The sequence below is a fragment of the Caloenas nicobarica genome, chromosome Z (assembly GCF_036013445.1).
Source record: "Caloenas nicobarica isolate bCalNic1 chromosome Z, bCalNic1.hap1, whole genome shotgun sequence".
NCBI classification, from domain to species: domain Eukaryota; kingdom Metazoa; phylum Chordata; class Aves; order Columbiformes; family Columbidae; genus Caloenas; species Caloenas nicobarica.
In genome coordinates, this window is record NC_088284.1 from 54,245,198 (window position 1) to 54,272,803 (window position 27,606).

General features: G+C 39.7%; 1 protein-coding gene across 7 annotated transcripts in view; it reads right to left on the reverse strand.

Moving 5' to 3' along the window:
• NTRK2 (neurotrophic receptor tyrosine kinase 2) overlaps window positions 1–27,606 on the reverse strand; it is a 201,300-nt gene that overhangs the window by 135,463 nt on the left and 38,231 nt on the right. For all 7 annotated transcript variants that reach the window (XM_065655716.1, XM_065655720.1, XM_065655715.1 and 4 more), the window contains exons 6-11: window positions 24,464–24,600; window positions 21,415–21,547; window positions 19,583–19,882; window positions 14,610–14,642; window positions 9,573–9,673; window positions 8,221–8,320 (exon numbers count right to left, since the gene is read on the reverse strand). In XM_065655716.1, the coding sequence (XP_065511788.1) occupies window positions 8,221–8,320; window positions 9,573–9,673; window positions 14,610–14,642; window positions 19,583–19,882; window positions 21,415–21,547; window positions 24,464–24,600 (804 nt within the window). The remainder of the gene's footprint in view (window positions 1–8,220; window positions 8,321–9,572; window positions 9,674–14,609; window positions 14,643–19,582; window positions 19,883–21,414; window positions 21,548–24,463; window positions 24,601–27,606) is intronic.

A 27,606-nucleotide genomic window follows, 5' to 3' on the forward strand; every position in this document is an offset into this window, starting at 1 on the left:
GCAGTACCTCACCCTGCTTTGAGCAGGGGGTCGGACTGGCCACTCTCAGGTTGCCTGCCAGCCCCAGCTGTTGTGTGGTGAGTCACTACAAGCCAGACCAGCCTCCAGGAGCAACTTCTATCAGCACCTCTGCTGGCAGCCCCTTCCACATTAGCCTTTTTCTTAGCTGGAGTTCATACAATGGACCCCATCTCTACGCAGAATACCTTCTATTTATCTACTATTCATGTTCCCATCTCTGTTTCTAAGAACTGCTTGGTTTATAACACGTAGTTTTCTAGCATCATCTAGCTTCAACATTTCCTCAAATGGTGATCACAACCAAGCCCACATATACTTTGTAGTAAATGGTGCTTAAAGCATTGGAGAACTGGGACCACTTGTAAATACATAAATAAATAAAAAGCATAGGCTGGCTTTGCTATTATCCGCTCTTTTTCTTTGTTCCCATTCGGTGCCCACATCTGCATACTTCTTCCAACCTCTTTGTGCCTGATCACACTCTGATTACAGGTAAATATTTAATTACCCATGACCCACCTTCTCTCCCACATCCCATTCCTCTCTTCATCATACTTCATCCTATGTGTAGTCTCATTTCTCTCTAAAATTCTCCGGGCTAAGCCACAATTTGCCCTTACAAACTAACGCATTTCCAAAACAGCATGACCTGCATATGGGCAACAGTTCATATAAAAGCAGGTAAGTGTTCACCATTTGCACATAAGAAACTAAAAGAGAAACTGTGGACTCTGTAAAACAAAAACTTGCGGAGCAATCTGCCACTAGCCTAATGTAGGAGCTGTGCTATTCCTCTGAGCCTCAGCCCATGTCGAGGTAGAGCCCTGGCAACTCTGATTTTCAGCTCTCCTCATTTCCACTGCATCCATTATTAGCCTCACTTCTCTTCAGTCACTTTCCATTTCATCTCTAAGCTGTCCTCTACTCAGCATCTCCCTAGTTCTCCATCTCACTCATGCACATCACATACATGCACGCTCCTTCATCCCATCACCTGCTGGTCTACTTTTGGTGGGAGGGGCAGTGGAATACCACAGGTACTTGTTTACGCTTGTTTTCCATATATTTTCACTAGTAACAGACATAAGGCCTCAGACAATTTTCCTGTGTTAATAATATCCATCAGTAAGTTAATAATTTCTTTTCTGCCTCAATCATTACAACTGAGTTTGAATTTTGCAACCAAAGAATATCATAGTCAAATGCACCATCTGATCATTAAAAATTCCCTAGCTTCAGACTTGAGATGTCTCCCTAAATCCTATGTTACATATGGCGCATGCCATCCACTGGCTTGTTTGTACTACAGAACCAGGGCTACATTCCCCTCTTTTATCTTGCACTTCAGGACCAGTCTCAGGAAACTAGTAGAAGAGAGAAACAGAAAGCTGAGACCAAATTTTCTATGAATAAAAACAATGAAAAGCTAGAAATGCCTAACATTACGTTCTGATAGAGTGATGTGGCCCCAAAACAATGCTTTAAGAGACACATCTTTTTCTTTATTGGAACACAACAGAATGGTGGCTTAAATATTTTAAGATCTTTGTAAAATCCTTCACACAAAATGACTTTCACGGATCAGTTCATAAGAACTCTCATTCTTTGAAGTACAGCAATTTGCTTCTTCAGAGTAAGTTATTTAGAAGCATTAACAACCCTATCTTCCAAATGTTCATGTGATACGTAAATACTACTGCCCCCATTATATAAGGAATGCCCCAGAGAAAGGCAATTTGTATGATCTGCCCATGACTGCAGGGACTGGAATGTCAAACAACAAAAATAGCTTCTTGTGTGTGCTTGAGATGAGCAATATCATCATTGCCTTTACATGTCTACTGACTAAAAATACTGTGGATATGAGCACATTCATTTTTTTCTACATCGTATCTTACGACACTGACTCACATGAATTAATCCCTCTTTTATATTCTGCTCATTGACTACATAATGAAATGTTCTAACGACATAGGATCAACGCCCACAGAATTTGCATTTGGGTAGGTACAGTGCAGCACAAAAATCACTTCTATAGGTACAAATGGAAACTCAAAAAGCTCTGAATTTCAGTGACTTGATGAAGGTCAAGCAGTAAGCATGTTCCCAAGCTCCAAATCGATCTTCCTAATTACCTGCAAACATGGCAAAATTGTCCAGGAAACCCTCACTTGCAAGCTTATTGCAGACCGATTTAAACATTAGATCATATTTGTCAAACTGCAGGTCTTTGCTGAAGAAGCAAAGCTTCTATTTTGTACTTGGTTTAGAATTAAAAGGAGTAAAAGCTCTTCTATTCTAATGGCATTACATTCTTCTCCTAGTCTACAAACAACCCAATTGCTTAAGCAAATAATGTGATAATGTGTGAGTTAATAAACAGAACAGCTCTGCCTTTCCCCTTCAAACCACTCGCTTAGAGACATCTAAACTCTCCAAAATCTGATTTCTTTAGTCACCAATGTGAATGAAGCAGTGTTTGTTTTGCAATCACCTCCTCTCCCACAACAGTGTGCAGTCAAGTAAAATGTATTAAAACAGAGAATACAACAACCACTTGCTATGTGCTTACAGACAAATAAGACATAAAAGATTTCCTGATGGCCCTAAAGTTACATCCAAAATAATATGCAAAAGCCTCAATAAATGGTCATGTTCAGACAGAACAGTAAAGCACTCCACTCTTACCGGGACAGCACTGTATTAAAAGTCATGTAAAAATGATTACTTGGCTAAATGAAGGTGAAAAGTCATGGATGCATTGTATCCGAATGGCAATATTGCTTTGTAAGGAGGCTTTTAGCATGCTGTTGTATAGTGTTTCTTACCAAAACTAAAATACTGTAAGACAACTCAGAAATATGCTGCAACTGAAAATAAGTTCCAAGCTGCCCTCTCCTGTACTATCTTTTGGACCAAAGCTCAAAAATAACAAGAGTTTACAAGCAAAACCAAAATAGATAATGACACACAGGGAAGAAAAAATATTCCTCAAATTTTCAATGTGCTCCTGTTGGAATAATCAATGCTTTTAATTAAAATGTTTTCAAGGAAGTTCACGGCCCAGCAAAAAAGTTACAGAAATCACTTGAGCAAAAGAACTATCAAGAAGTAGGAGAAAATACCCTGTTTTGACTTTGGCAGGCAAAATCCATGGATGTGTTCTTAACTTTTAATCAGCTTGGTGAAAGAGCACAGCACCCTGACTGACAGTCCCAATTTCAAACTAACATGCAAAAATGATGACAAACAGCTAACAAGGGCTTGAAGAAAAGGTACTATTTTGGGGTGTTCATCCTAAAAGGGACACTGTTTTCTTTCTTAAATCAACCTACACAATCTTATTACCTGATCAGAGACAGACAAATTTCTGTACCCTGAACTGAACAGACTTTAAAGACCATGAAAGGGGCAAAGCATTCACAGTCAGGATTAAGTTTAGACATGGTAGGTAGTTCAGAAAGCACTCCAGGAAGGAGAAGCATCTTTCAAAGCATGACACTCAAGCTCAGAGACAGGAGAAGATGCTAGCACTGTAAGTACAATGGGAATTTCAGACTCAGCTTGTTCTCTTAGCTTTGTACTTCTGCACACAGCTCAAAGCACCGACAGAAACTTCATACAAACATTCAAAAAAACCCCGCTCACCCCAAAGGGATTAAGTACACATATGTTTCCCTCTACTTCTGTCAGATTCTATTTGTTAACTTCTCAAAAGACAGAAGGGGCTGCTTTGGGGAGGAGTGTGTTCTCTCTCCTTTCTGGTTTTGGTAAAACCTACACAAATTCTGTTTATCTGTACAGTAAAGCAGCTGTGATAATACTCTTGCCTGTAATCATCCACTTCCAGCTTTCCTAGCAAGCAAGGACCACTGAGGATATCGCCTTGTTGCTGGAATAGGGACACTCTGTGCTAAAAGTCAGTACAGTTGAAATCAGCAAAAATGTTTTCCTCCTTTTAACTGAATTATGTTAGTTCGAACTTTATCTACTGATTTATCTTCCATCAGTTTCCTCCATACTTCCATTCATGCTTAGTGTATCAGGTCGGTTATGCCGCAACTAGTCATTTATTTACATTTATTTTTCAACACAAGAGGTAGAATAAAACAGGAGTAGAATTATTCTTTCACAAATCCTCTCAAGGAGCTCACAAACCTTCCCCTGCCCTCTCTACTCCAGTTCCCTTGTTGTTTTTCAGTTTCACAACCTGGTTAGATGGAGTCAGAAATGCACACAAAAAGGTAAGAGCTGTCTTGATAGCCTTCAGTGAATTCCCACCATAAGCACTTTCACATCCTAATGCAAGCCAAGGTGTTTCCTAAGAGCAACCCACAAATCTTAATGAATACATTTAAGAAATTAACTGAAGCTTTCACCATTTATGTTTCAGCATCTTGCAAGGGTCACCTCCAGATTCAAGCAACCAAAAGCAGCTTTTCACACAAAGCTGTCATCAACAGACCCTGTATAAGGTGTTTAACATGTGCATAAGCAGAGAAATAGAGAGAATTATGTTTCAGCAGTTACCCTGATGAATTTTGCAATGCAAGTCTGGAAGTCTAGCACAACATGAGAGTTTATCCACAGAGTAGAAAGAACAGTATCGCTTTTTAGTACTGACCTTATTTTGAGTATCTTCTAGCACAGATCACAAACCAGTTCTTTGCTAAAACTGTTCCTAAGGTAATAATCTGAGCCTGCTATCTCTGCTAGCTCTAAAAAACAGAGTGAAAAGAAGCACTGCAAGAATTGTAACAATTGCCTCATATGGTGCAATCCGACTCCAACCAGAATCCACAATATCACAACAAAATGTTTTTGTTTTGCTACTGGCCATGAAGGAGAGCTTTGCTTGTCTTCCTTACCTGCAAAAATATTCTATTGCTACAATTTGGAGAGGTAACTGAGTGAAATTAATATAACCCAAGTTGTCCCCTCACCTTAGGCACACAAAATGAAGAGAGAAGCCAAAAGATAGGGTAAGTTATCTTTATAAAACTCTTCAGCAGATGTTGGTAAAAGATTGATCAGTATGGCCAAAGTACTGCAAGCTCCTGGAGGACATGGTGTGCCCTTCCACATAAACTGGACTCTTTCCTGGTCAGTACAATAAAGGAAAGAAGACAATGAGGCATGTGAGCTCTGTGTCAGTGTCTGTGGCTCTTCAGTGTTCGCAGTGCTTCCACATATGGGCAGCTCTGGTGCAGCAGAGCTCGGACACAACTGCCCGCTCCACATCTCCTTCCAGGGATGCTGTCACTGTTTGTGCACACTCCAACCATGCTCAAGTTCTTCAAGCACAGAAGGGCTCAGCAAGGACACAGTCTAAAAACTCAGCAGATGATACCCGTGCAAAAGATGGAATAAACTGGCATTTAAATACATGAAGTACAAAACAATGCCTTCAAGAAGCTGCAGATGCCTGCTGTGAACCCAAATGGAGTGAAAATTTCATCCCTTACACAAAGACATTTCCCATTGGACACACAGTGCTGATTGCCTATTTACTTACACATTTCTTTTTCTGATTTTCAGTGGAACATTTTTTCCATGTACATGGTTAAATGAAAAATATCACCGAGTGCCAGTTTGACTGCTTCAATCACTGAGTGACTATTCTGATTATTTCCAAACTGCTTGCTAAAGAAGGGTGGGGAGACAGGGTGTCCGAGATGACTATGTTGCATCCTTGCAAGATAACAGCAAAAAAGTACAGCCTTTTGTGCATTTCTGCCTGATCTGACTCGGGAAGTTCCTTCTTATGAATGCAAAACATTCATATTTTGGGGAAGATTTGAAAAGAAGATTTCTTTATCTTGTTTTATAAATATTTTCAAAGGCAATCAATATTTTACTTCCCTACTAAGACTGTTTATTAAACCACCAACTACAACACTATGTCTGTAAGCTAACTTGGGACTAATTTTGCTGTCACTGAATTCAGTGGCAAATGACTCAAGGAGTTCACAGGCTTGATCCTTTTATTCAGAATTTAAAAGATAACACATTTTAAATGTATTGTACTGATCAATACTGACAGTAAAAAAATTTCTCTTCACCTTTGACTCATATTCCTCAAGCTCAAATACCCCAGGGTTTTTTTATCTTCATTTATGAATTCTCAAGATATACTTAGGCTGCAGGTTTTTCAGAGCAGGTAATATTTTATTATTTGTCTGGGTATTACGTATTGATTTGGTGTTCTAATCTCAGGTCTTTAAATATTGCTTCAATATGAATGCAACAGTACTATGATGATGATAAACGGAGAGAGTGTTCCTAGGACTCTGGACTACGGACAGATCCAGACTGTGAAGCTCAGATGTGAATGCAGACTTTGGAGAAGTTTGAGGTTAACTTCAGGGGTAACTGAAGGTCACTCCATTCTAATGAACCATTCAAGAATTAGTTGCAGCTCACAGTGACATTTCACCATTACCACACATACCATGCCTGCAATCAGTTTCTGAAGGAGTGTACCTGAACTGTGAGGTCATTTTACTGATCTGCCAAACCATTCACTGGTCAAATATAAAGAATGAACTAAACACTGCATATGATGTTGCTGCTTCTTCAGAATTTCATATAGTTATTTTCCCAAAAGTGTATCCTTACTAATATGTGATCTACATGGACAATTCTGCAACAAAATCTACTGATGTCAAACTTACTGATCAGGCAAGAGCAATATTTTTGTGAGAAAAGTTGTACCTGAAGATACTAAAACACGACCACCATGTAAGAAGCTTCCTGGAAGGTAAATTAAAATGTTACTACACAAAATGCAACTTTTGTGCATTCTCCCTCAGGATGGAGTTTACTTCCTCGTTCCTCCAAGAATGACGTTTTGAAATATTTAATGCAAGTTTTGAAAAATGTAACAAGCATTCAGCTTTAAAGAACGAGCATCAGACATTTCTCATCATTGCTCTCATCTAGCTTCCATCTACCTCAGCTCTCTAAATGCAATTCAGAAAGTTTCAGACACAAAATTTATGCTGAACTGTTGTTCAGGTCACAGAAAGCTTTTTCTAGTCTGGCCAAAACTCTGCAGGTCTATCCTGCTGGCTCCATGTTGCTATTGAGGATATTTCACAATGACTGTCCTCTTTCAATGCTGCTCCAAAGAGCTGAAACTTGTCCTGTCTGAAGAAGGTGAGAGAAAAGATTACCAGCCCAACGAGCTAATCTGCACCGACTACATTTCTGCTCTGCTCTCCTCTAAAGAGAATAAACACAAAATATACAGAGCACCTGTGAAGAGCAAGTAAGGGTTACCAAACTATACATGTATGTGGTACTGTGTCATGAGCACAACTGAGAGGAAGGACAAATAGTTAACAGGAGCCTCCCAAAAGATTACTTACCACTCTCCACAGACCCTCATCTACACATCTTAATAACAAATGTTCAACTCTTTTAGCACCTAGCAAAGCACCTTCTTGTCTTTGCAACAAGATAGTGCTTTTTCTTTTTTTTTTTTTAATATAATTTCACCTACATCACCAGACACAGACTGATGATATCAGTAAAATAATACAGTAATTGAGTTGTTGCAGGTACCTCCACATCTCACATACCTCCATCTGTCTGTAAAATAAATAAATGAATAAATGGAAGGGCTGAGATTTCCCTCTTCCACAGGACATGAGCACTTTCTACTCTCTCCAGCTGCTACTTCCCAAGATACAAACAGAAGCTCAAGGAAATGCATCTGTCAGAAAGCACCAGTTTGACAGGATCCACTGAAAATGCACCTTCCATTCTTGCCATTGTTTCCCTTTAATTTGTCACCTTAATGTGACATTGTAGTATGATCTGAAGTACCTCTCACATGCAGCATGGATTCTCATTAAATCGTTGTAATCAAACTCATATCAGAATAAATTTCATTTCCTATCTTCTTCCTACCTACACTGTCTCAAGAATTATTTTACTACAGGAAGCATCCCAGAGGGATTTGCAGCAGTGGGGAAATAAATGCAATTTGTTATAAGGAAAAAAAAAAAAAGAGAAGTGGAAGAGTTTGATCCAAAATTCTACACTCTGCCCATACTTACCTGATGAATTAAAAAACCCACTAAATGTGATGGTACTTAATCTAGTTAATTTGGCTGCTCTCAGTGCAGAAGCCTAAAGTATTAGCTCATACAACCCACAACAACTCTGGAAGGTATGAAAAACAACCCTGCTTACCTTTCATCCCAAACTTAGAGTGTCTTCCAAACTTCAGAATAATGAGCATTATTACTAAGCCAGTGCATACCAGCGCTGCAATTCCCACCACAACATACACCTAAAAAAAGAGGACACAAACAGATCTGATTGTTTAAGTCTCATGAACTACCTTCAAAGACATTCAGCATACATTCAGATTAACCCAGTTAGGTAAGGAGATTCATTTCAACTGGGTAACATCTGCACTTGGATCAAAGAGTACTTGTTGAGGTTTCTTCTGTCCTGCAGAGAACAGAGATTCAGACACCTCTGAGAACAACTTTTTCAACATCCTACACATTCAAGGCAGGTGGGAGCAAGTGCACATCACCCCTTTCTCTTTCAGCAGAGTAGCATGTTATAAAAAAACACATAACAAAAGCACACAGGAAAAAAGATTTTACCATAGAAGTGGTTGTACACTGGTACAGATTCCCTGGAGTGGCTGTGGAGTCTCCATCCCTGGAGATGTCAAAAGCAGAGTATACCCAACCCTGAGCAACCACGCTGGCCTCACTTTAAGCAGGAGGAACTGGACAGAGGATTTCCAGAGGTCACTTCCAACCTCAGCCGCTCAATGATTCTCTTACCAGACAACACAAGACTGTTTGGGATCCTCCCAATTTTTTAGCACAGTGTCCCGACTCACAGTCCACTCTCCAGTGAGCATGAATGCACATGCTCTACAACACCTGCTGCTTTTTGGAGTCACCGATGCAGGGAGGCTGCAACAGCAACCAGCCTGGCCGCCTGCCACCAGTTTCCAGCAATTCGGCTCAGGAAAGCATGAGAGGCAAGGCAGCAAAGGAGGAGGCCCACCAATTCAGCTACTTATATTCAAATCTACGGCAAATTATTTTATCAAAAATGTACATGAAATCATGTTTTAAAAACATACGATTAGAATTTGAAAGTTCACTGCAGCACATTCTTTCTATAAGGAGGAGCTGGCTTCAGGACCCAAATTCCAAGAACAATCTTCCAATTACCTTGGATGTCTTTGTTTTGTAAATACAGTTGCTCTCCTTGGCTAAAATTAGAAGCAAAGTCTTAGGCTAAAAAATTAAAGTTACTTGTTTGGAAAAGTAAGAAACAAAATAACTTGACATTTTACTTGTACTGAAAAGTGATATGCTCTGTCAAAAAATGGGGGGAGGGCTAGAGTGAGGAGCATTGATTTTCTTTTTTTCCCTCTGAGTTTTGATCGCAACACAGCAATAGCTCCAGTGTTCTGGTAGCTCAGGGTCCTATTACAATTTCCACAGTTTTGTGAGTTCTGTAGTCAGAAAGTACACCAGGATTACAGATCATGAAACAATATATATACTTACGGTGATGCTATCTTCATTCTCCTTGTTGGAAACATCCGTAGAAGTGATTTGATTACTGTTATTTGTGGTGTCTCCAAGATCATTAGGCGTGGTTTCGTACTCTTAGGAAAGGAAAAAAGGTTGCTTTTATAATTTCGTAACCTTAGAGGGGAAACAGTTGTCTTTATTATTTCTGGTCTGTAAGATGGCAAGTCCACTAACAACTCTCAGGACTCTGAGCTCTTTAGAAATAATACATAATTGCTAATGTAGCTCAAACTTTGCGTGGTGGGGAGGGGGGGTGGAATCAAACAAATTGAACAAATGTGTCACGACTGATAAACTTGAAAAGAGAAGTAATTTACACCATAATGTCTATCTCTACTGGACAAACTGGAGTTAAATAAAAACACCATCCATAAAGCTATTTTCACATGCTTCTGACTTTCCCATTCAAAATTAAAGACCGCCCTCTATGCTGAACTTCTCCAGCCTTGTATTCAGTCAAATATAGGACAGTCCTAGAAATTAGCTTGGGGACTTCTGTTCAGATGAGAAGAACTTGGCAGATGGGGTTTCAGCTAGTTTATTACAACCAAATGTGAAATAGCTCTTTTTCTTTGTTTAAAAAATAAGAAAAAAATATTGTTGTGTGCACAGAGGTTACAGTCTAGCATCATAAACTGTCACAGAGGTAAACCTTTAAAAAAATTAAGTGTCTGAGATGGTGTAAAGAAATTTGACTTGTCAAAATAATTCCACTGAGAGGTCTGTACCAAAAAGAATGAACATGGCTTAATTATTTATAATTATTTCAAAATGAAACACAGATATTTACAGCCCATTATTTCCTGTCAAATTATTCAAATGAGGTAAAAAGAATTAAATAATATATATAAAAACTTAGAGAAATGTGCATTAAAATAAAATAAATGCATATATTTTATGTTTGCATCTGGAAATATACATAACGCTTCGATTTTATGACTGCAATGTGTGCAGATGAAAGAAGGAAACAAAGGCAACAATTGCATCTATCACAAAAATGCAACTCCAGCATTGTAATTTATATTTGCAATTAACTGCATATTTCTTTACACATTTTGATTAAAATCAGTGCCGTAAGCCTACAGATGAAATTTTAACTTTGAGAAAGCAGAGCACAGAGGCATAGCTCTCACTAACTACAGAAGCAGGAACTCTTCCAACTGCAGAGCTGCAGGGCCTGCGCATTGGCAGACTTTATCTTCTTCAGCTCTCAAGGCCATTTTTGAGACCTCAGCTAACAATGCTAACAGCAAGCTGCACTGGGCTTTTGATTTTCCTTTGCTTTCTGCAAAGCACTTGTCAGGGTGCAGATTTTTTGGTATATGAAGCTACGCAGCTACCTCTGGCACCAGTGCTACAGTCAGTACAGTCCAGTTATCTGATCAGCTCATGTATTCTATCTAGTGTCTTCATGATGCATGCTGAAGGACAGGACTCTTTCAAGCCAAAATACATATTAAGTATACAGAGCTTTCACGAGAAACAAAATTCAATTTCCTGGTCTTCTACTGTTTGAATTCTCTGACTCAGCACTGCATCTCTACACCTACCGCTGCCTATGCAGCAAGTAGCGAGAGGCAAACGAAGAGCACTCAGGCAGCACCGACCCTGCCTGAGTGGCTCACCTGCGCAAGCAGCCTGCACACTCAGACAAGGTGCTGTGCAGACCATCCGCCACCACAAATACACGCTTTTGCCAGAGCAAAGGAGCAGGCTTCTGCTTCACGCATTTGCAGGCAGAGCCCACTTTATAACAACTATCTCAGCCTACAATATTTGGCTTCCTTTACAATTAGCTGGGGAAATCTTCACAAAGATAGGTTCGACCAACCCTGTAGTTACGGTAGCTTTATAAGACCAATATATAAAACAAATATTCATAGCTTTTGCTGCTGTGGCTCTGTAATAGTGGTGGGCTCTGTTTGCTGCTGCTCTGTAAATAGTGGTGGGCAAAAGCAGTTCTATTTGCAGTTCTGTTTATGCTTGGGTCTGCACTCTGATACTGGAAATCACATCCTGAAGGACTAATGAGAACTAGGCAGTGTTTCAGGTCTGGTCTTTGGATCTCCTGAATGTACTTTTATATTAAAATGGGCAAGAGCTAAAGCAGGCCACGTCAGTATGCTGGTGTTGCATTGCCCTTCCCTGCTGCACAACTGTGAAGCGCTTGCATTTGAACTAGTGTCAGATCTCCAAAGTCTCTTGAAATGCGTGAGCCAGGCAAGGAAAACCCACGCAACAGCTATCCAGCCAAAACCGGGTGATAGGGAGTTAAAACCAATTCCTGTTTGTTTCTCTATGAAATCCTGACACAGATACCAAGTACTCTGATAGTGCTTGGGTCACAGACAAGGGTCGCGCCTCTCGACTGATGCTGCGTGGGACTCGTATTGCTACAGGGCCAGGTGCTTCAGGGCAGGTTCCCCACTGCTGTGTGCCACCTGTGGCTCTCCGCCAACTGCAGTGAACCGCAGCTGAGGCTGGGCAGTATTTTGCAGCCATTTCACAAAGAAGGTGCATGGTGGCTGGGATACAGACAAGAGCACAGTCACACCAGCATGAGGGGTCATTCTGCACAGTCCTCTGAGGGGTGGGTGATATGGAGCATGTTGTCTCTCTCATGTTCACAGCCACATTAGAAGAAGCAGCAGGGCATGAAGACATGAACTCGGAGCCAAAGACGCTGTCTTTGCATTTGCTCTCCTGCTCAGCCGCAGTTGAGGTGCTTTATTTCTCTCAGCTCCTTCCCAGAGGGACCAGGACAGCCACCTTCTCCGAGAGGTGCCGCAGAGCTGATCCAGAGGCACCAGCAGCTGCTCCGCACTTGCAGCTGGGACTCCCCTCGGCAGAGCTCATCAGCTCTTCGGGTTCCCATTCTATGCTCAAAACACTTAACGGAAAACATCTGGAGATCACCTCACATGGAGGGCAGGACACAGGCGGCCAACTCCCAAGGGACAGGCCAAACCTGGCTTTGAAGGGGTTTGTTCTGCATGAAGTGGCACTCGAGGCCGGGGTCCCCTGCCCTCTGTCCTCTCTGTCTCCATCTCCTCACAGCTTATTGCTGCCCAGCTCTGGGCCCTGCTGAGCCCGGACCACCTGCGGGCCTGTAGCCCAGCCCGGGCCCCAGGACAGGTCCCAATGCCTGGGTGTGGGGCTGTTCATGGGCCCCCCAGCTGCCTTGCTCCTGGCTGGGGTGGTGGGACAGCCCTGGCTGCCAGGCCCTGCCCTGAGGGACCCCCATGGCACCCTGACACTTGCAGGGAAATACCTCGCAGCTCCCATTAACTTTACCCATCGCCAACAGACCGACAGACACACAGCTAGTGCAGGTGCCCAGCAAGAACAAATCCTCTGCCGCTGCCTCTACCCTGCACACCAGGCACATTTGCAACACAATTAGCATGGGGCTCTGAAAAATGCGCTTTAAAGTGAAGCCTGCAGGAACCAGGGGGTGGTTCTTTGTATCTTCCTTCCAACATAATCTAAGCTGTTGGTTAAATGGGGTAGCACAGAGACAGAGCAGCCTGAAAAGAAGTCACGAAACCGCTCAGTCTCTGGGGGAGCTCGTACCCAGGCTCCCACTGTCAGCCATGCAGGTGGCTGCTTCTCCAAAGAAGTGTAGCCATTCCTAGACTTTCCAGCCAGCCTCATTTATTCACCTCACTAACTGGACTTGTGAATTTGGAATAATTAGGGAAACACTCTGGACTACAAAGTGCTTCTCAAAGCAAGCACTGAGTCACTGAAACAAAGACCAAAGACAGCAATTTCAAACAGCAGAAAGAAAAGGCAGGAATAAAAAGGAAGGCGGCTTTCATCAGGACTAGGTCTTGCAAGCTGTGATCCACCAGCGCAGTTTGAAGCGCACATCTCAGCAGAAACCTTCCCGAGTCAATCGAAGCACAGCACTCACATGGTTAAAGCCATACACAGGCAAATAGGTCCTTGATAAACAGCTCAGAATCAAAATCGTCTTGCATACAGCTGACATAATACAACACATGTAAGAAATTGCACAAACCATCACCACCTTCCCAGCTCCCCCAAAAAACCTGATTTTGAAAGAGAGGGAGGGGAAGCTATCCTTTAGTATTTCTAAGCACTTAAAGCCAAACTGATGCTTCAATTGCACATTTTTTAAAGTTTAATGACATGGAACGGAATCAAAGCAATAACATTTAAATCAGCTTAAGGAAACTTGAGTCACGGGCCATTTGATCCAAATAAAAAGTACTCCAAACCAGATCCGGTTTCTGCTGGAAGCTGAAGAGTGTTTGGATGTGTTGGTTAGGATGGACTTTCCTACTCACCAGAAGTGTCTTGTAAAACTAGCCAGTTGCTTTTCATTCTGCAGCTTCAATTCTTGTGCACACTGGCTTTCACTAGGTACAGACCAAAACATTTCATCCAACTAAAAAACTATTGTGAACACTGTGTCATCAACTCTGCTGGCATACACTCACATATCACTGAGTTGATGGTCTGCTTATGCAAGAGAGATTAAAGTAAGGTACAAATGAGCAGACAGAGCAAAATAAATTGCCTACAGGAAAACTTACTTGTGCCAACCTCATTTTTGAGTGGGATTTAGGAGTACATTTTTGGAGGCAAAACAAGTATCAAATCATCCCTGAAAAAAATAAATTAAGTTATACAAGGAGAAATAATGAACTCTCCTCCAAGCAAAGCCTCCAAAAGGTTCACAAAATCTCATGCCTGTGAGCTACATCAGATAGCCGTCATCCTACTGGATCAACTGCTACCATTTGTAGCAGTGGATTTACGCTTCTTCTAATGTGATTCAAAAGCAGCAGAGTAAGTAAAATGGCCTCATGTTTCTTAAATAATATAAGGCAGGAGAAGAACCAAAAATACAAAGTACCTTTTAGAACTGTGTTATAATATGCGCCATTTCAATTTAATTGAGCCTGACATTCAATTTTTTAATAGTTTCAGTTCCTTCATTTTTATCATTAAAAGAAAAGAAAAAGAAAATCAAATATATACCATAAACATCTGGATCCACAATTGGGCCACTACCTGCACATGAAGAAAAAAAAAAAAAGAAAAAAAAAAAAGAAAAAGCATTTGTAAATAGATTGCAAATGCTGGAAGAATAAGAGTTTCTTTAGGAATTTTTTAAGAATTCACATGTTATTTGCAATAGCCATGATCAGCATCTACACAAATGCAAAGCAACATCAATATATTGCAGTACCTGTTTATCGGATTACATTTACAACCATTTTAGAGCTGTCCCACAGGTTAATGTTTTGCTTCATGTGAAACAGATAATGCACAGGGCACGAGCCCTGCCAAACACAGGAGTATTTCCCAACTGGGCAAAACTCTGCTTTCTGCTGTTAAGGTATATCTGGAATAGGTGCAAAGATAGCTATTCCTGTTGAAAAAACAATGGTAACATTCTCCCTGACCTTAAGTGGAAGCAGAATTCAGTGAGCATTAACAATCACTGACTCTTACCTGGTCAAAAAATTTTGCTAATTTTGCACTGCGGGAGCAAATCAGTTTAGCTGTGAGCTAGCAAGTTAAGGGCTAGACGTAGGAATGAACTAAGTAGCACCAATTCATATGCTCTGTAAAAGGATGCTTCCAAGAAGCCAGTTGCACAGCTGATACACTGACAGAACTCTTACCAAAAGAGTCAGATGTCTCCAAACCCAGCCTTTACACAAGCAAATGTCTAGTGTACACCTTTCTAAATTTTACTAGTTCCAGTTTCCAGCTTTTTCTAGTTAGTGCACATATATAAGGCCGAGCACATATGTGAGTATATTGCATAGAACACCCACTGAAATTAGCATACTATTAGACTGTTCGCGCTTTGAAAGATAGTTGTGTTGTAATTACAACATACTCATTCACTCTGGTCTATAACGTATTTATAGTATAGCTTAGGTAGTAGGCTCCTAGTCATCTCTTCCATATTTTTATTCTTTCTTTTTGTTGGTTTGGAAATAAAATTAACAGATAGTTAAAATCTCCAAAGATAAATCAAATTTCAGAAAGCATAACTCTGTTAATAGTACTATACAGTAAATCTATAGCAGTGGAATTACACTGGCATAAAACCGCTGTGATCTATGTGAATGCTGTGAACAGCATTGTTTCTACTTATGTCAACATCATGAGAATCTGTGCTGGAAATACTAAACAGACTTGCAATCTATTTGCCGAACGGCAGCAAATAATTAGGTTTATTTTTAAATGTATTTGAAGATATTCTAGTATCCAGAGATACAGGTTAATAAACTCCACGAGAACCATCATGTCAATCTGCGGAGACAAATAACAAGTGAAGAAAGCCTGTACTCTCTGTCCTCAAGCAACTTCTGACCAGAGTTTTCATTCCATACAGTTCATGTATTCAGTTTTTCCAGTATAAAACATCCATCTGCTGAAAGACAGTATTTCTAATTTACTTCCTGTAAGCTGAAGAGGAAAAAAAAAATCCCCAAGCCTTTATTCCAGAGTTAAATGGCAACATTTTTGTTAGCCTTTACTGGAATTGGGATAAAGTAATCAGATTAGTTTAACCCCTGACAGGGATATAAACTAGGAAGTCATCAACCTCATTCAAATACCTTATATATAATTCACTTCAAATAAGGTTGCAAAAATCAGGATGCTGGAGGAAACTCAAATTTCTGTTTAGTATTCCCTAAATAAAAACATACCTACACAATCATCAAAACATCAGCTGAAGCTATTTTAACAGTAAACTTCACCACAATAATTTTGCACGTTTACACACAATTATTTTTAAGGCAAACCCAGAACAGCGTTGTTGTTTTGGTCCCTGTTAGAAGAGGTTGTTGTATAAATAAACTATTAAGACACTCAGACTATTCACTCATTTTTATAAACTACATCAACTACACTTTGCTTGCTTGCTTCTTTCTTTAGAAATTTGACATTTTCAAAATAAAGCAGCAGCAAAAGACTCAATCCAAAAACATACTTCTGCAAAACAGCCCCATGCTGTTTTGCTGCACAAGAAAGATGCCACTTCTAAGGCCTATTTAACATATTATTTTACTTTTAGACGATACTCTGTGACTTGGATTCCTTTAGCTGAATTCTAGAGTAGAGAGCTGACAGAGGAATAAGCTTAATTAAAAACACTTATTATTGGTAAAAATCTCTCCCACATTCATTAGCAGTTTTGGATCAACTATGAGAACAGCCTCCAGAATAAAACATTAACATTTCTTGCTTACTGTTTGCTGCAGTGTAGTCTCAAATAATCACGTCATCCTCAGCAAGGACAGCTTCTCAAGAATCCAAGAACTCTAGCAGATTAAAACTAATTAAGAATCTAGCTAATAGAACAGGAAAATTATTCTTCCAGGCCTCTGTATATAAAACAAAGTCTTAATTTACAATATTAGCTGTGTTATCATTGACCTAATCCAAATCCCACTGTGGTACATGCTTTCCTCTCCTTTATGCCTGCATCCTCAGAACAGTGAAAAATGTTCTGCAAGCAGCATGCCAGCAGTGGGGAGCATCTTAGCACAAATAATGTCTTCATCATCTTTGATGCAACTTTGAAAGTGGAGTATTACACTGTTGATGACAGAACATGCTTCAGACTTAGTTGCATTTAATTTAGATAGACATATGGATTATAAGTGAGGGGTTTTTTTAAATTTTCTTTTCTTTTTACGTTCAGAGCATTTGCCCGTAAGTGATGCAATAACCAGAGAATCAGTTTAAAGCTCAGTGAGTGTACCCCACCCCATGAAACATCAGGGCTGGTATTGAGTTCAGTCATGAAGGCATGGAAATGCGAGGGTGTGGGCCGTAATCTTCATGCTTCATTGTACAATATGTGGGCCAAAAGAAGAAACTACACAGTAACGACAGCACTGAAAAAGCCTTTTAAGGGTTTGAAACAGCCTGTCAGTGCTTTAAATAGTAATAGTTTGAAACAAAAAGTGTAATACAATGCAGAGGATTCTAGTTTTTTAACATTTGCTGTTATGTTAGCTCCAGTGGAAGAGACAACAATGTTGTGACGTCTTCTGAATTCAACACCATAATTCTTAAAGGAAAAAAATAAAAACAGTATTGAGGAGGCTAAGTAGATAAGCATTTTCCCCTGTTGTTAATTTTTAAGATTGGTTTGGTGCAATCCACTATGCATGAACTGACTTCTAATCCAGTTATAACTTGTCTATACACTGTCTTCTTCTACACACTTTTTGTGAAGCTGAATCCACCACAAGGCTTGGGAAATGCTTAAAGAACACAGCACAGATTATATTGAGAGACTTATATTCCTTATGAGTATAAAGAGGGTGGAACAAATAAATAAGGCTGTCTTTCTAATTTGGAGGATACCTACAATTCTATTTACTGATTTAAAAGGCCACAACTGTAAAAATTTTCTATGTACAGGGGAGAAGCATAAAGGAAAAATAGAACAGTACAAGGGATTTGGATCAAAGACAGAAAATTATAAATTCACCTAAGTGTATGAGAGGAACTCTTACTCTGTTAAGAAAAATGAAGCCAGGCATATTAAATAATCAGGGTGTAAGAGAACTTCCATTGTACACAAAACATCTATGAGGTGAACCATTTCACTGACCTGTTATAACGCAGTATTAGAGAATGCCAGTAGCTGAAATCATGGCATGTTTCTGTAATGAGTCTAATTAAGGAAGAACACCAGAGAAAAAAGGAGCACTAAGGACAGCAGAAGTAACTAAAGCCTGGCTGTATCAGCACTTTACCTTCTCTTTCTATGGGTGGGAAAGCAGAAGACTTACCATCTCTCTCTCTACAATAGCCTGAGCTGATAGGGAAAAACATTAAATACAGACTATATTTTTACTGTCTGCAGCCTGCAATTTAGGATAGAGAATTCAAATATCCACATTTTTTTTTCTGCCAGATAACACTAGCACTGCACATTGCTATTTCAAAAAAAAAAAAAGCAGCAGCTGTTTATATCCCATCACTAAGAAGCCAAAGGTACATACATGCTCATATTTTCAGATTTGAGTGTGCAACTTGCCTAAAAATATGCCTTTATTTTCACTCCAGCTATACAAGGTCCACACGAGAGTTTTTTCCATGTACAGCAATATGCTCATATGAATACCTTGTTACTCTGAAGGTCACTTTACATGTAGTTTTGAAGATGTGGGAAAAGATCAAACCAGAGTGAACATCTATCACTTACAGTAGTGCCTGCAGTTCAATGAGTTAGCCCACCTTGATCCTGCTCACACAGCATTTAGGAGGGCTGAGGCAGAGCCTTTAGAACAACTGAAGATGCATATATCTAAGAGCAACCATCTTGAGTGTGCATATTCCTAGGCATGTAGGTGCCCAGCCTCCACCCAAACGAATGGGAATTGGATGCTGAAATGCCTGTGAGGACCTGGGACCTTGACCATCCTGCCTCTGGGTTACTTGTTTTCTCTCCAGCTCCCTCTGGTGTCCTCAACAACCTATTTTCATCACGTCACTGAACTGCACTACTGAGTTTGCAACAAGGCAGTAGGTGCTACATAGGCATCTCCCCGTCCCTGGACACACTGCCTAGTTGCATTCATAAGCCATGCAGAAAACTTACAGAGCAGCTGAATTGGCACTCAGTGCTTTCCAAGATCAGAACTAAGTCTTCAGAAAACACTTCAGAAACAGCAACCTTTTATTAGCCTTAGCTGGCACCAACGATGGTTACTCAAATGGAAGATTAATGGAGCACTAGCATGGCTTCCTGTGAGAAGCCATAAATAAGAAGAAAATGCTCAAGAAAAACATTATTTTACAACTAAATGTGAAGGAATTCATTCAGAGAGGAAAAAAAAACCAACATATATACATATATATCTATACAAAGCTTCTTCCAAAATAGTTAAACTGGCCAGGAGCACTGCCTCCACAGCCTCATCAATTTGCAATTGCTAATGTAAAAAAAAAATAAAACCAAACATACTCACCATCTCCAGGCACTGACATGAAATGAGCATCAACCCGTTTTTCGTCCTCTCCATACTCATTCTTTGCCAGTAAGGTATAAGCACCATTATTCAGGTGGGTAGGATTGTCCAGCTGGAGGCAGCCATGGTATTCACTTTGATTGATAACATGTATTTTAGTACAGATGTATTCAGACTCATTCAGTATAGCCCCTTCATAGAACCACTGCAATGTGGGCTTAGGGTTCCCTTTCACAGTGAACGGAATACACCAGTGATGGTCCGGGGTTGGAGATTCAATAAATGTGATATTTGGTGCAACTACATTGGAAAAAAAGAGGGAAGAACATCAGAATATTCTGAACATGTCTCTCCTTCCTTCCCTCTCTCCCCCCAGAGTTATCAGGGAAGTATTTTTCATTTGTCAGTACAAAAGTATGTTATTAGTAGGAATGATACCTATTTGGAAGATACTCACACAGGAACCCACCTGCTCTGCCTAGGGTACTGTGCTCACAACTGAAATGAAGCTGTTCTTCAGAAAGAAACAAAACAAACTAGTTTCAGACAAAGACTGAGCACCCGTTAAATCACTTAAACCCTGTAAGATGTGGGAAGTTCAGTTACTGGATCACTAAGAAGTGGGAGAGAGACATTTTAGCTTTGCTGAAAAATGGTGCAGAGGAGTGCTGAAGGAACACAAAAGTATTGAAAATATTTAAAAGTTGGCCAAAAGCAAGTAGTACTGGAAATATATTCAGCTAGGAATCCAAACTTTCAGACAATTTTCTCCACAAAGCCAGAACAGATTACTTAATTCCCTGGATTCTTCTGTCACAGAAAGACAATTTTTTACTATACTTTTTCTCATTCATTGTTCAGACCTGCTAAATGCCTCAAGTTTACCAACTTGTGCTGTTTCCCTCAGGAGATTTTCCAACACCTTGCCCATTATTTCACTATTGGGAAATTTTCCTTGATATTTTTTCTTAACTGCATCCAATTTCATCTCCTTATACTCCCTTTTATCACTCATAACAGTGCCAAGCTCAGAATCTCATTTACACTGTTCAAACATTTCTACTTTATGTCCCTTCACATAGCTATTATATATCCCATTTCAACCTACAAACCTACATCTACACTGATTTTTCTAGTTTATTCTGTCACGGGCACATGCCGAACAAAATTTGCCCTCTACAAAGTGTTCCATTCCCATCTTCCATTAAATAGAGAGTTCAAATTCGTGAAAACATGCTGTCTAGTTCACACCAAATTAATTCAGGCTGGATCTTAGATCTGAGAAGCCAGTGCCTCTATACTACATGTCCCTTCTCCCTTCCTTGGCCATGACAAATAAGTATATTATTCAAAGCTATGGCAAATAAATTTACATCTGGCAGTACGAATGTTGCGAGTGTGTTATTTTTTGAACACAGCAGTTGTTGCTTTAGATAATAAGAATTTAAACATTTGTAGTCTCTTATAATTAATTGTACAAGCCTTCACACTTGTACAAGTGTTCACACTTAATTCCTAAGAGAGTATGTATGTACACGCACATCATTACAAACCTTCCCACACTCACAGTGCCATTGCGTATTTTGGGTTTCAGACATTTACTTGCAGATTGCTCTAACTGGAAGATAAAGCATTTAGAAACAGATTTTTTTTTTCAGAACGCAGGGCTGAAAAAGACAAATACAACTGCTGGTTGGGCTACTCCCAGCATTAACTACAGTAGATAGTTCGCATGCCTTAAAGAGTTTTTGTTCCAAAAATTATTTATACCCAAAACAGTTGCTACCAATGCAGTTTGGCCTTGGGAGCTGTACAGAGGCCTGCGTACGTACAGAATACGGTGAGCTCGGCAGAGACCTGGTCCTCTCCCACAATGTTCTCTGCTACGCAGGAAATCCACAGTCCACTGTCCATGGACGAAACATTCTTTATGGTTAGTGAGGCAGGGTTCTTACTTGTGTCACTCTGCAACCGATCAGAAAAACATGTAGGTGTCAACCACAGCATAAAGAACAGAGAGAGAGGCAATCACTGGCCACAGCTGAATGGCATTTTTCATTTTCTCTCCCTTTTTATTCTATTAGTCCAATTAACCAGAGCCTTACTTTAGTATCTTATCCAGACACAAAACACGTACAGAACCAGTTGTAACCATCAGTGACAGCAGATTTAAAGTTCCAAAAGTCCTGTGACAAACACTGCGCTCAACCATTTTTCTGTCCTGTCACTTTTGGTTTCTGCCATTTTCTTAAATGCTTCTTCCCCTCTACACAATGTTTTTTTTCTCAACCCATACCATTGCTCATACCCCTCTTCCACTTCATGACTCATTTTTATGGTCTATCTCTGCTCCCCTTCAACTTTTTATTCCCTCATATATTCTGTTTAAACCTTGCTTTGCTCTTCCTTTTTGTCTGTTTTCTTTGTACTTAGACTTGACGTCTCTTCCACTGCTGCCTTCTAAGCTATACTGTACCCTCACAACATGTCTTCTTTCTCCTCATTAGCCAAACTTCTGCTAAAAGCTTCTTCTTTTCATGAAACCTTTCACAACAAGCTACTACCTAAGCTACTGCTTAAGTACTGGTTTATGTGTTTTAGCACAAGCAAATTAAGGTAAGACTTATGATTCTTAGGTATTTTGATCCTTATGGTTCTTAGAAAGCTCAGTGGCTATTTATAGCCTTAAATGCCATATTGAATATGCAGCTATACAACACTGAATAAAGCAAAGAGGGCTGAATTAAAAATAAAAATAAAAAAGCTGTTAAAGACTCTGGTTTTCTTAAATAAGACCCTTCATATGATCCCCAAATAATTACTCTTTCCATACTTTAATCTTTCATAAAACACAAGACTATTTTCTTTAAAAGGAACCAAAACACATTGAGAAAATAAACAATAATACTTATTGTAAGTACTTATCGCAGTGTACACATACACTTCAGTGCTGCACGGAACACAAACAAATAACACACTGCATCTGTAACGCCACAGTGACTTTCCATGGCAGTCAAGGGGCACAGGTGGCAACACTCCTGCATATAGTCCTGTTGGACCAGAATTTTGAACCTCGAGATGACACCTTTACTCCACTGAAGTTAAATGTCCCTTTGATTCCAGTGTGACACTAGGGGAACTCTCAGAGGTGAGCAGTGCCCAAAGCTGGACTGGAAGCAGAGGGGCTCAATCGCAGGCTCGGGGCTGAAAGCTAGAGCAAGATAAATCTAACCAACATCAATCCGATTATGCAGCAGCACAGAAACCGAGGACATACAACTAACTTTGCAGGACTAAAGTTTATTATAGTTTTAACTCTTGTTAATGTCTCTCTTTGTAAAAGAGGAAAGAGAGAGAAAACAGGCAAAAGAAGCATAGGAGATGAAGAAAAGGGAGGTGGAAACTAAGATATGGGAGTGAGAGAAAGGAAACCAAACACAACACTCACAGAAAAGGGAAGGACAGTTGTGAATGGCAAATGAGGTTTAAAAGGCACTCATTCTTCTGCTACTGAAAAGACTACTGTGCTCCACAGCTAAGGCCATATCTAGCTTATATTATGAGCCCCTCTGAAATCTCAAGATGAAGTTATGCCATGACAGAACATTTCTGGAAAGCTTGAAGAAAACTGACCATGGCATTTCAAAGACAGGAGGGTTAAAAAATGAGGTGATCTCACTTTTTGAACAGCATCTCACATTCGTTTTGGCACATAACTCAAAAAAAAAAAAAAAGGGGAAAGAAGGGTAAAGAGAAAAGGGAAAATACAACTTGGCATAGGTTCTCCAAATTGTTTTAATTTCTTGTTCTTGATAATGACTGATGCGTCTGGGTAGTTTTACAGATCAAATTTTAAAAATAAACCTATGTATCTCCGCAGAGCTCTTACTTAGGAGACCTGAAAACCAGGCTACTCAAAATCTATACAGACCCGATATAATGTGCTCAAGGAAAAAAGTGCAAAGGCTATGACAGACACGTGGTGCTGTCTCTTCCACGCTGCAGGAACAGTTTTGGAAGTCCACATCCTGCAGTTTGTACAGACCAGAGAGCTTTAGGCAGTCTGCACCATCATGAATGTACGTAAGTCAATGCCATAAAGTTGTAAATAACAGAGGGTCTTGCCCACTGTATAAATAATGGCAATTTAAGAGGTCAGTAGCTGCATGTTAAAGATCTAATTATATGCTTCTCCTTATCAACACTTCCATTAGAAAGAACTTCTATCTCCAGTGTGCACAGTCTAAGGTAGGGACACAGAATACAAAGATCTCAGAAAACAAAATTCCCCTGCCTACATGATTTTATTGAGGACACATCTTCATGCTTCATTAAAAAAACCTGCCATTCTTTTTAGTAAAACCTTCACTTCTATTTCTATTTCTCCCTGTTGTTGCTTTGTTTGTTGAAGGAAAATTAAACAAGTCACAAAATAATATTTACACCCAAATTCCAACACACCAAGCTTTTGGCATGAAAACATAATAAAATTAGAGACACAAAGCTTTTTTTCATTATCAGAGTAGATTAGATGTACTCTCTGTATGCAGGTATCAGTGAAAATTAGAAAGCCCTTGTGTTTCAGTATCCCAGTTCACCATATTACTTCCAAAAAATTACAGTGCTCTCATTTACAAGTGAATATCCAAACACCAGAATGCAAATCAGGGTCTCAAGGAGAGAATGTCTGCTATTCTCCAAAAGCACTGCAGCAGTCATCCTCGATTGAAAGTAACTCGAAAACAAATGTAAACCCAACATTAATTTTCTATTTCATCTTTTTAATACAAAGTTAACTAAAGTTGGACATGAACCTTCATTCCATCCTTCAGCAGATATAGCCTGTCTCTGAATTGCCACATATTTGAATATAAAACTTACCTCATGGTTTGAAACAAGATTAGTGAGCACCCAGGACACATTAGGGGGTGGCCCGCCGGTAGTATCACAGTACAATGTGATGCTCTTTCCTTCCACCACGGTGATGTTGTAATTGCTTAAGTTTGCTGAGGGCAAGTCTATGATAGAAATAACAACAACGAAAAAAACCCACATGTATTTGTATTTGACAGAAACAGACCACTCAATTCTAAGTAAGCTGTATAAATGCAAGCAAAACCACCACTAAATCAGGTATTCACTGTAGTCAGTTACTATTCAGTCAGGGAGTACAAACAGAGTCTTTGGAAACATATAACTACAGTCTTTAAACTGCTATGTAACATTTTTCTGCGCCTTCTCTGCTTCACATCCTAAGAAAACATTACTGCATGTGGAAATACATTAAGCTAATTATATAAGGAAATGTTTCAGATGGGCAAAAAGAGGTTATCCTAACTTCAGCTTTTAAGTTCAAAATGAAGAAATCCCCTTCCCGTATTCTTTAAAACAGGAAATTTAATCCTTGTCATTGCAACAGCTGCAGAGAAACCTCTATTTTCCATGAACTGACATAGTGGTATTCCCACTGTTCTCCACAACACGAACAGGAAAATCCCATTAGCTCCCAGGATCACAGGACATTGCAGCCCTCCCTCTCACAGGGAGAAACGGTTCACAGGGCGCAGGGCAAGACCTAGAACTTAAGTACAAAGTGCAGGAAACAGAGCACTGAACGGATCAAGCCAGAGGGGCGAATGGACAGAAGAGAAGGTTTGCAATTGCACAGAGCTGCTATCTAAGTCACCTCAGCAGACTTTGCTATTGCCCTCAGAAAAGCAGAAAAGCAGTGAGACGGTATCACTCACCAGGAAACAAGCCCAGATTTTGCAAGAATCAGGACTTCCCCTCCATCTCACAGACCTATAAGTCACTCTATATCTCATTCTTCAGCAACCAAAGTAATGGGAGCTTCCCAAAGAGTAAATATATGTTGGATGCTTACAAAAACAAAAGGAATTATAGACTGACCCTCTTATTAAATAATGCCATCAATTCAACAGACTTCAGACACAGAGGACCTCACATTTCATATTTATGTATGTAGTAAATAATTATGCAACATGCTAGAAATATCACATCTTTCTTAAAAGATACTGTACCATTATTTGGAGCTGCTATACTCTCTAAAATGCTTCAGCCTCCTTTATGAGGCATTTCTCATCAACTGTTCCAGACAAGTTTTACTTGCACTTTATCATCTCAAAAAATGAAGTCTATCTGCTGTGCTGGATATGTATGCGTGATCTTGCAAAGACTTTTCTTTTTCTGAAACAACAGTTCTTTTTTTTTTGTTTTGGTTTTTAGTTAAGAGTACAGTAGTTTCATCATGGACTTGCAGATACAGAAATTTAGCAGACTTTTTTGCTTCTGTAAAAAGTCCCATACAAACAGCTAGCCGCCAAGTAAGTGTGCACACATGAATGTTTGCCAGAACTTCAACAGAAGCTATATGCATTGGAAATCTCCCTTTAAGTTTAACTAGTTCAATAAAAATTAAATGAGAGGAAGTAATACAAAAAAGAAGACAATTTTCCAGAAATGCTTTCTTGCCTAATAAGATTTGAAGATCAGCACAAGTACACAATAACTGCTTCTACCAGTGCTATAAGTAGTGCTGTAATATGATTCCTGTTATAGGCGCCATGGATTTCTTCTATTATGTTCACTTTATAAATCATATGTTGAAGTTTATTGAGACAGAGCTGGACAGTTTGTACGCTTTGATGCAGTAATCTGTTAGCGAAGGTAGCCATCTGCTCTCGCCTGCTGTGAATTCAAATCTCAGCAGTGTCTGTCAACTTGCTGGGCAGGAAATAAAACTAATCTGAGGGAACATTTGGATATTAATTATGCTGGTTAGAGAACGAGGAGAGAAGTAATGAGATCATTTGCTTTATAAAGTTACACTTCCACACCACCTCTGAAAACCATTCCAACTACTCTTCCCAGACCTGAACATGAAAAGAGATTAAAACTCCCCACTCCTTCCTGGCCCTAGCACTTGGGACAAGGTCTACACGACAGATAAGCCTTTCACAGTTGAAGCCTGCACAGTTCCTACTAACATATCATTTCACATGAAACTTCTCATGTAAGCAAAAATAAAAACAACTTTGGTCCCTTAGAGCCCTCTCTTAACAGCTGTTAAGTTCTGAGACAACTTCTTCCTGCAGTGTGTTTATTTAAAAGATAGGCAACTGAAGTTTAATTCCTTTGGTACTGGTTCTGGTTCCCACTCAGAATTAGATCTAGCTCTGGGTTTTTTTGCAAAAGTCTGCACATATCATGTCAGTGTTATATCTCTGAGGGAAAGAGCTACACCATGCTTGTAGCCTGCCAGGGGGTTATAAGAAAAGAGTGCTTACTATTCTATAGGTTCTTAAAGTTACACTAAAAACGAGTTGCAAGACCTGGCAGAATACATTGCAGCAAAAAAGTAGGAATGGAGTGGAGCGGAGTGGAGTGGAATGGAATAGGATAGAATAGAATGGAATAGGATGGAATAGGATGGCATAGGATGGAATAGAATAGAATAGAATAGGATGGAATAGAATAGAATAGGATGGAATAGAATAGAATAGAATAGAATAGAACAGAACAGAACAAAACAGAACAGAATAGATCACATTATTATGTGTGTTTTCTTTTCCTCACATTCCTAGTCATAAGAAGTGGGTGGGAAACACATACAAGAATTGCCTCGAGACTCATTTTTTCTGGTTCAATATCCTGAATTAGTGAACTTTAGCTGCAAGCTCATTTTGGCTTTTATTTCCAGTGGCAGCCAGACTGCTTCACAGCAGAACACACACTAGTTGAGAAGTGGCTGTGTTTGGAAAAAGCAAACAGTAGCATAAAACCTCGTAAACAGAAAATATGATACACTGGACTCAAGCAATAGAGCAACAAGTCTAAGCAGCAAAACCTGTACTGAAAAATACCTGTATTTAAAAAAACAGAATGCACCCTAACAGACACATATGCTCAGTATGTATGCTCAGTGCAGTGCGAGACCATTCATACGAGTCAGTAGCATTTTGACACCTACACAATTACAAAGATAGCCAACCATGCTACATTTA